The following is a 10,058-nucleotide window of genomic DNA, read 5'->3' on the forward strand; positions in this document are numbered from 1 at the left end:
TCGAGAGCGGCCCGCCTCCGCTCGCTCCGGGCCGGCCGCGGCATTGTTTTTTGCCGTCACGGTCTTTTAGTCAAAAATTTCTTGTACCCTTGGGGGCTACTATTAAGTAGGCCTAAACTTCATTCCTCTCATTACTTTTCTATTTCTATTTCAGTTTTGCACCCTGAGAAATTCTAACTTCTTTTGTCAATAACTAGGCTTAGGCCGCTGACCAACATTTGGTAATTGTTGGCAAAATCCTAACCCGTGTTTTACCTCTATAGTTTCTCGTTCGCGCGATTGTTTGTAACTGTGGAGAATTCAATTCAATTATTTTATTTGCAAGTTAAGAACAAGAATAGATAGAATAGAATAGAATAGAATAGATTGGATTTTATTATAGATTTGATGTTGTGATTCATTTTAAAAATGAAGGAGGAGGGGACAAAAAGGCAAAAACTAAGTGTGGTTAATCATATTCAATTCAATTCAAATATTTATTCAGTATAAACAATTGCACTGTTTGTGACTGACATTTATACATACATACATGTTACAGAGAGAAATAAAAAAAATAATAGAAATCATTAACATCTTATGTGAGCTTTTTTTGTGTAATACCAAAATTAACAACGTACGGTAAAGTAAACGTCGAGAAGAAATAATGTCAGTCTCGACTGCTGGAAAGAAGTTGGCAGAAGTCGATGGAGAAAGATCTACTAATGTTAGACCAACCCTTTCTTCAAAAAATGTTTTTCAACAACAATCAGGACAAGCACCAGATCATGACAATGAAAAAGTTATAGACACGAAGGATTCCCTCACTTCAGAAAGGGCCCAGGTGAGAGAGAGGGGATAAAATCCGTAAAAATCTCCTCTGCCTCTGGGTTTTCTTGCTGCAGGGCCCCTGCCCTGCTGCTAGAGTTACCTCTTTTGTCTTAAATTATATAAACTATGGATCCAGTTTCATGAATTTCAGTTATATTTCGATATAGACTTAAAATCGTTTCATTTCCAATGTTATAACAATTTAGAGTTTTGAATGAGAATTGCTGTTGCTGTGAAATCCACTCTGAAATGGATATTCACTCATTCATGGTTTTAATCAATATTGCAGGGAGATGGAGCCGCTGACAGAAATGACTTAACCATCACTAATAATCTGGATCACAACCACCAGAATAGCCGAACAATGACGAGAACCCACCACTGGCCGAAACCATTTACAGTGAATACTGAAATCGACTGGTTGCAATGCGCCTTATTTGTATTTGCTCTTATAACAAGAACGTGGAGATTAGATTGGCCCAAAGCTGTCGTGTAGGTGTTATTCATTACCTTGATTATAGGCACATAGATATCAGGACCTGATTTTGAATGATAAATCTGCATACCTAAAGTTAATTAACAGAAACTCTCAAGTTATAGATTGAAGAACTACGAAACCAGGGCCTTGGTACCTTTTGGTAATTTGAGCTGTCATTTTATTTTTTATATTTTACAAATAGATTTGATGAACTTCACTACGTACGCTACATCGCGTTATATATGAATGAGACATTCTTCGTTGATATCCATCCTCCTTTTGGGAAAATGATCCTTAGCATTGCAGGTAAAATTCATCTCAAATACCGGTAATTGATCCGTTACATTACATATTGGATCAAGACCTTTCATATTTCTCCTTATTTCAGGATATATGACTGGATTTGATGGTTATACTCCCTTTGATGGAGTTGGAGCTGGTAGGATGCTTATCATATAAACAGCGTTACTATGAAAATATGCAATTATGAAATTAAATCAAAGTCAAGTTTTGGACTATTTTTCCAATGAAAATCTCTCTTCTGTTTGATTTTGATTTTCATTCTATTTCTCAGATTATCCGGACAGTATTCCAGTCTGGCAGATGAGATTCATACCTGCGTTGTTTGGTAGTCTACTGATTCCGGTTGTTTATCAGATTATGGTTGAATTTGGAACCTCCAGATGGACAGCAGGTTTAGCCGGGCTTCTTGTTCTTTGCGGTATGCTTAAGCTCACTTCAATACTCAGGTTCCAACGGTAATTCTCAATAGTTGCTTCATCGGATTTTTTTGATTTTCAGAAAATTCCTTCCTCACCGAGTCGCGATTCATTTTGATCGAAGGCATCCTCGTATTTTTTTGCGCCTTTACGATTATGATGATGCTGAGATTTCTCAATAATTCTAACCGGCCGTTTTCGACCCCCTGGTGGATGTGTCTGACACTACTCGGAATTTCATCGGCGATGACTTTTTCGTGAGTTTACTTAGCATCCTTATGACTCTAACAAGATGAAAAACGAGCTGTTTTGAAAAATCAGTATGATTGAATTCCAGGATTAAATATATCGGTGCTATGACTATTGGATTGTGTTATACATTCATTCTACGTGACCAGTGGAAGCTGTTAGCCGATAAGACAATATCCGATGTAAGTATTAAGGATTTATTCCAGCTGCGTTACAAGTAGAAGCTGTGAGGATGAAAAAAGATGGCTTTCATTTCAGATCACTCTAGTGAAGCACGTTACGGCGCGTGTTCTAACTCTAGTCATTCTACCAACAGTCGTGTATCTAGTTATATTTTTTGCGCATTTATCTATTCTGAAAAAAGCTGGACCGACGGATAAAATCATGACGAGTGCATTTCAGGCCAGTTTAGAGGTAAGATAAGTTAGGAATTTCTGCAAAATTTGAAACTGAACTAAGTTGGTTAGAAAATCCGAACAATCGTCGTGTTCTAATTCTTTATTTGATTTAACAAGTTTTGTATTTCAAGGGTGGTCTGGCTTCGATAACAAAAGGACAGCCATTGTACGTGGCGTACGGCTCTCAGATAACGTTGCGTCACACGTTTAAAACACCGTGCTGGTTACATTCCCACAACCATCTATATCCAATACGTTACCCCGATGGACGAGGTAGCAGTCATCAGCAACAAGTTACGTGTTATTCGTTCAAAGACGTGTTCAACTGGTGGATTGTCAAACAACCGGAAAGGTACAGTAGATTCGTACTGCTTTTTCTTGAACTAGCAAATAAAAGGATTTGTACGGCACGTAACAATAATTCGGGAAGTAGATAAAGACGTAATGAAATTTCTCTGTTTCTTGAAATGCTTCTCTTTACTGTGACATCTTCTGTTGCGACAAGTTCTGTTGCTCCCAATTTGACTGATTGCAGAAAGGTCGAGTGTAGTTAATGTTGATAAAATGTAAAATCCTTCAATTGTAAATGGACTAAGGAGTAAATTGAAATATAGAAATAGTTTTATACCTCTGTCTTAAGTCTGATAAGTCTTACTTTATCATGGATATTATCATTCAGTTAATATGGATGTTGTGTACATTTTTTTTCTGATAAAAGGAGTAACATTAGCGTTGATGAACCTCCACTGCCCGTGAAACACGGCGATGTTGTTCAATTGGTTCATGGTATGACTAGTCGTGTGTTGAACAGTCACGATGTCGCCGCTCCTCTGTCACCTCGACACCAGGAGGTCACGTGCTATATCGATCACAACATATCCGCTCCATCGTATAATCTATGGACTGTGGTAAGTACTGAAATCGCCTCTGCTATGACCACTAATTTCTGATACAGGGTGGACCTAGACTTACCTAGAAATCAGGGAAAAGTCAGGGAATTTTCATTTCTTTAAATAAGTCCAGGAATAGTTGGGGAATTTTCTTTTCTCAGAATAAGTCGGGGAATAATCAGGGAATTTTGTAAAAGAAAGTTGAAAGTCAGGGAAATTTATTTAGATTGCTAAATCTTGTATAAAATCAAACAGTTTCCATTTATGTTTTATGTATTTGACTGTGTTAATTGATTGTACTCTCAGCAGATCAAGTTAGGCAAAACCAGTTTTCATTTGATTTTGGAAATGTTTCCAGGAAATCGTTAATCGAGATGTTGAAGGAGATGAGTGGAAAACGATACAGTCGCAAATTCGTTTGATACACGTCGAAACGAAGCAGGCGTTGAAATTGACGGGAAAACAGCTGCCTGCGTGGGGGTACCATCAGTTCGAAGTGGCTACAGATCACATCGTTCAACAAGACATGACCGTTTGGAACGTGGAAGAACATCGTTATACGAGGGCGCCCGATCAGAAACAAAGAGAAAAAGAGTTGGCGGAGTCGGAGATGATACCGCTCGAACCGGCTAAACTCAGCTTCTTCCAGAAATTCTGGGAACTGCAGGCAAGTTTTCGGCAACAAATAACGAAAAATTCATCGTCGTTGAAGTGTACGTACTCATAAATTTGTATTATAATGTGACTGCAGATAAAAATGTTAACGTCCAAGATTGATCAACAAATGGAACACAAATACAGCTCTGATCCCACTCAATGGCCCACAATGGATCGTAATATTGCCTATTGGATCAGTCCAAATAGTAACGTAAGTGCAAGCTTCTGCTAACTAGATTCTTTTACACGAAACCAGGTATATTTTTTGTAAAGATTGTGAAAATTCACTTCTCTTTTGTAGGCCCAGATACATTTACTGGGAAATATAGTAATATGGTATACGTTTCTAGAATTCTTTGTGTTTTACGCGATCATCTTCATTTCACTAACTCTAGCTCGAAGAAGGTCGATAAATGTTGTAACTGAAGGTAAAATCTCAAACTCCATTCAGTCGATTCTGTTCCGGAAATTTATTGATTGGAATGTCTTTTTCTGTTGTACAGAGGTCTGGCAGAGGTGGTTGTTTATGGGTGAACTGTTACTCGGAGGATACGTGCTGCATTATGTTCCATTCCTAATCGTTGAAAGTACTTACTTCCTCTACCATTATTTACCGGCTGTGCTGTATAAGATATTATTCCTAGCTGTAGCTGCTGAACAGGCTTATTTATCGTTGTGGTAAGTTTGGTTTTTGGACTTTAGATTTCCTCGATTCGCAACTCGGTAATTACAGTCCTTATGTGAAGTCCTCAATTGTTCTGAAACTTAAACTGATATCACCGGGTATATGCATATTCTCTTATAGTTGACAGTCTGGAGGGAACTTGTCTGAATGTCACTTCCATTTCACAAAGGCCTCAAATTCACTGCTCAAGGCTTTGAAAAATACTTTTTCAATTTGTTGCTTTTAATGCCTGTAATGAACCCCAGGGGTAGATCCAGGGATTGTGAGACTTGTATAAGTCCATCAATTTTCTTGAATGCCCTATTTCATTTTGTCAACAAAGATAGTTGGTGCATTTCAGTGCAGGAGTATACTTCATATCACCTTTTTGGACATCAACCTTTTGGAATGTGACAAATGACAAATCCTTCAAAACTGGCCTCTGGATCCGCCCATGATATTTACCTGGGTCTCGGCTATTACAGCACATCAATTTGTACATTTATTTCAGGTGTAATTGGTGTCGTCAGTTATATATTGGTCTAGTTTTAGCTTGGTTGTCAGCTGTATTGTATAGTTTTACTCAGTTCGCCGCATTTAGTTATGGTTTACAAGATTTCGACGCCGCTGAACTTAAGTCGATGCTTTGGAAAAGTACGTGGGATTTCATCATCCATCGATGAACGAATGCCGATTTTATATTTTTACATTTGGAGCGCACAGAAACTGAAAATACTCATAGATTAATCGTCATTAAATGCTCAGATTTCTTGAGATTTCAATGTTATCAACTGATGGTTATCTGCCACTGTTCGGCCCAATGTCTTCAATCCAACAACTAATGATCATTTGAATTGGAAATGAACTAAATTTTTGTGATTAGATTCAAAATTTATGCGAACAATTTGAGGTTTGCGGATAATTGCGGGTACGCTGTTGCTACAATACTATTTTAGCGGGTGCTGTCTTAAGTGATGCTCACTCTAATATTTAATGTCTCAATGCCTTTTAGGGTTATCTTATGTTTAATTAGAATTGAATAAATGTATAATTGGTAAATTTTAACGGTTGTTTCAAGTTATTCAGTTTCTATTCACATTCATAGATAGATTGAGCGGATCCACTTTTCTCAGTCAGTGGATGAGATTAAGCAAAGTTCCAGGTTCCACTGCCTGGTCCTTACTTCAAACTACAGACGAGAGCAAAAAAATAACACAAAAGTGTGAATGATTTTTCATTTTATTTACGAAGAAAAAATATTCAATTCCCTTCCTTACAAAAATTTGTAATATACATTCGTAGGTCGCTTTCTACACGTAGCGTGCAAATCGTAACAAATATCGTGTGCTTATTTACAGAACTTATTTACAGACGGTTCCAAAAATTGGTTTAAAGTAGAATAACTGATTACGCCGGAGTCTAATTGGAGAAAACTGTGACTACTTTCACAACTAACATACCAGTAGATCTCAGTCGACTCTTTTAATGAAAAACTTTCATTTGCAAAACATTTGATGTCTTAAAATGAGATACTAAACGCAACTTATTTCAAATACAAACATCTTCGTCGAAGATTACAACATGATCAAACATCCGATTGATCGAGTAATTTTGGTATAGACCGACAATTGCCATTACGGTTAACTTGACATCATAGACGCTGAGGGGTATGATTGAAAATTAATATATCCGAGTCTCGCATACCGGGGCAGTTAATGTACTGAAACACAATTCAGATAAATGCCTATCTCCGCATGGAAGTTTTTTTCGCGATCGCGATTATTTCGATATATACGTGCGAAAATCGTTACACGTTCAAATGTCGCTTTTCCATAGTTTTATCGTCTTATCGTTTTCTAAAGCGGCGGAAGCGATTAGATTTTCTGTCGGATGACACGCGCAGCACAAAACAACATCTGAAAATATTGATTCAACGTTAAAAACACTGAGCACAAAAGAGATCCGCGCAGAATTATTTCACCATACCAGGGCTTAGATTGATGAGCTCGAGAATTTTTCATATTCATCACATCCTTACCATTGGCTTTTTATCACAACAAGTACCAGGATTTTGCACTTAATTTCATGTTTTTTCAATATCAAAATAATTTTAAAAAAAATGAACTTTCAAAACTTTAAACATTGTGCATATTATAAATTGTGAGCTACAGGGCTTATGGCATAAAAAGGGATCACAATATTTTAACACGCTATTTTCAAATTTTTCATAATTTTTCAAACTTAAATATCTTAAGTCAATCTGACATGCCACACAAAGTTCTATCTACCTGTATGGCCTTGTAATGTTTGCACGATCTCTTTAGTTTGTAGATTCCAGATATAAACCATGTTGTCTTCAGATCCGGACACGATCCACTGAAAATATCAATTTCTCCAATAAAACATCTCGTGTCTACTAATTAATATATTCAAAGAAATCCGCGTAATCTTACCTTGCCTCCAGTAACCGAGAAATTTGCGAAGATACAATACTTTTCATTTTTATGGCCAGTGTAAGTTTTCAAACATTTGCCTTTGCTGTAATCCCATAACTTCAGCGTGCTACAAGTTCAACGCGAGTGATTCGATTAGATTTAAAACGGTAAGACGTGAAATAGAAACCGAAACATAAGAATCGAACTTACTTGTCTAACGTCGCGGCGAGTATATACTTTCCGTTCGGCGAGAATTTGACGAACGAAACGGGAGGATTATCGTCATCTGAAAAATTAGATATTTTACTGAATATGTAGCGAAAAACGAGGGTATCGGGACAATTGCCCCCCAAATTAAATCTTTTTAATCTTAAAGTAACGCAGATATTTACTTCAAATTAATTAGACAAAGTGAACTCATTCTAGCTAATTACTCTCGGACTGCTTTAAAGTTTTTGATTGGCTAAAGTCACACTAAAACTAATTCCAATAAATTAGCCAACGTTATAAAGTTTTATTAACTTATTAAGTTTTTGATCTGCACACAACGTCAATAATTCTATATCTTATAAATCTATATTCAATACTATACAAATGAATTTCTAAGTTAAGTATATAGGTGGTGTTAATCCAAATCAAAAAGGAGTAGTATTTCTTTACTTAAAGCATGTAGAATGCTGGCTGTGATTTTTCATATATCAAACGCTTACCGATAAGTGTTTTGAGACATTGTCCAGAAGCGGTATCCCAGATACGACTGAAACGACGAATTAGACAGTTCGAGATTAACGATATTTCGCCGAGGATTGTAATCGGAACTCGCGGTGAAGTGAAAACTTACCAAAGGCCATCGTAACTACTGGAAACGATGAGTGAACCGTCTCTATTGAAATGAACCGCTGTGACCGGATCCGAGTGCGCCGGCAGCGTCTTCAAACACTTCCCGGTCTTAACGTCCCATATTCGAACGCTTTCATCGAACTGAAAAAGAATATTGCCGTTGATAACTTTCCAGGGGATGTTCGACGCGCAAATGATTTCAAAATGGATAAAATAAGAGATAGATATTTCACTCACCGAACCAGACACTATGAGATTGGACTGAGGATTAAAGTTGCAACAGAAAACATAATTGCTATGTCCCTTCAGTGTTTTCAAACATTTTCCCTGAAACGACATAAAAAACAATGAAATTCATGATGACGCTCTGTAAGAAATAATCCTAAAACTGGAACTACTCATTCGGCAGTGAACGTGTCAACGTCTCCAAATTTAGGTAGGCTCCAATCTTATAAAACATTCAGTTTTATGTATCAGACTCACTCACCGCAGCTAGTTCCCAGATTTTGAGCGTTTTATCATCGGAAGCACTGACCAAATATTTACTATCGGTAGACCATGCTACATCAGATATACCCTAAAATCAGAATTTACACAAAAATCAATACCTCACAATCAGAACACTAGCAAGGAAAATGAAGAAATTTCTATCTACGGAATAACAGTTACCATTTTGTGTCCGCTTATCGTTTTTTCAAACTTGCCATCGTAAGCACCCCAAATTTTGATCAGTTTGTCAGCAGCTGTAAAACATGCAGAAAATCTTACTTTAATTTTCTAAAGTTCAAGGTTAGATTTTTCTAAAGATTTTACCTGAAATAGAAGTTGATAGCGTTTTTACCTGAACTGGCCAACCACTCGCCGTTGGGACTGAATTTAACGGACGAAACCGATTTTGTATGCCCAGCTAATGTAAACTTTAGGGTATAGTTTGGTTTCTGAAATCAATAATACATGTATAAGTAAAATCAGTAACCAAAAACATTCTTCATTCTCAAATGTACGAAGATAAGTTTCAATACTAACCAGTGGTTGAGATTGCGATTTAGTTGTTGACGAGTTTGATGATGGAATGGTGGTTGGCGTTTGTTGATGAGTCTGGCCAGATGCTGGCAACGATTTATCTTCCATTTCTTTCATTCTTTGAGGCTCTTGTTCTGAAGACATGTTTGCTCTTCTGTGACTGAGATTGTGAAGTGACAGTACACCTATCTATCTACTACACAGATTATCACTTTTAAATCTACAGTTATTATTTAAAAGTTATGTCAACAGTTATTTCACGTTTCTACAAAAAATAAATGAAAGGGATAAGTGGGGCTGAACAAATCAGAATATCAGTACGAATAGTATACGAATTCAAGGGTCCCATAGGAATACAACGATGACTTTTTTTAGGAAGAAACCACGAATCTTAGCGATTTAATTGCAGACTATTTTCTCATGAAGTCGAACAGATTTCTGATTCAGAAAGGCTTTTAAGGACGATTCATTGAATTACAATCATTTCCGATTCATAGGATACAATCTTCAGCAATAGGAATTAATGATTTGATTGCTGAACTTGCCTGCAATCGCGAGATATATTCCTTAATCGGAGCTCAACAAATAAATTTTGTACTAAAAAGCTCAACCGGAAAGTGCCAGATTTAAGAGCTTGTACGCATGCGCTAGACTCAATAATTTATGTTCTCGCGGTTTCTCGCGATTGTAAGCTCGATCCGAGATTAAGTGTTCAGTACACTAGACCTAAGTTGTGTTAGTGTCTCGATCTAAATTGAATATCGAACTAAATATGCGTCTATGATTTAATTCTTTCATATGGCGTGTGCTCTAAAAGTGAAAGGTGGTTTGGATTCGAACCCCGGTGGTGTATGGAGCCGGCGATCTCAGTTCTCTTTCAAAAATCGCGGGAAATCGC

At 37.0% G+C, this 10,058-nt stretch overlaps 2 protein-coding genes across 3 annotated transcripts; one reads left to right on the forward strand and one right to left on the reverse strand.

Moving 5' to 3' along the window:
* The first annotated feature begins 299 nt into the window (after positions 1-299).
* On the forward strand, positions 300-5,912 carry LOC141908043 (protein O-mannosyl-transferase 1-like). The gene is made up of 15 exons (XM_074797834.1): positions 300-820; positions 1,097-1,299; positions 1,488-1,591; positions 1,674-1,724; positions 1,860-2,006; positions 2,087-2,261; positions 2,342-2,435; positions 2,512-2,667; positions 2,783-3,003; positions 3,370-3,559; positions 3,900-4,208; positions 4,293-4,409; positions 4,500-4,626; positions 4,702-4,876; positions 5,374-5,912. Exons 1-15 carry the CDS (start codon positions 644-646, stop codon positions 5,543-5,545), a joined length of 2,418 nt encoding a protein of 805 aa, XP_074653935.1. The 5' UTR covers positions 300-643; the 3' UTR covers positions 5,546-5,912.
* A 220-nt stretch (positions 5,913-6,132) lies between these two features.
* Positions 6,133-9,773, reverse strand: LOC141908144 (WD repeat-containing protein 5). Of its 2 annotated transcripts, none has more exons than XM_074798015.1 (12): positions 9,706-9,773; positions 9,164-9,353; positions 8,979-9,075; positions 8,807-8,880; positions 8,625-8,714; positions 8,375-8,464; positions 8,139-8,278; positions 8,008-8,054; positions 7,508-7,583; positions 7,316-7,424; positions 7,151-7,238; positions 6,133-6,778 (listed from the first exon to the last, which is right to left on the reverse strand). In XM_074798015.1, the coding sequence occupies exons 2-12, from the start codon at positions 9,302-9,304 to the stop codon at positions 6,678-6,680; spliced, it is 1,053 nt and encodes a 350-aa protein (XP_074654116.1). In that variant the 5' UTR covers positions 9,305-9,353; positions 9,706-9,773; the 3' UTR covers positions 6,133-6,677. The 2 variants fall into 2 exon arrangements, with proteins under 2 accessions (XP_074654116.1, XP_074654115.1); XM_074798014.1 differs by having other exon boundaries at positions 9,164-9,425; positions 9,706-9,768.
* Positions 9,774-10,058: the final 285 nt, after the last annotated feature.

Source organism: Tubulanus polymorphus, chromosome 7 (genome assembly GCF_964204645.1).
Source record: "Tubulanus polymorphus chromosome 7, tnTubPoly1.2, whole genome shotgun sequence".
Taxonomy (NCBI): domain Eukaryota; kingdom Metazoa; phylum Nemertea; class Palaeonemertea; order Tubulaniformes; family Tubulanidae; genus Tubulanus; species Tubulanus polymorphus.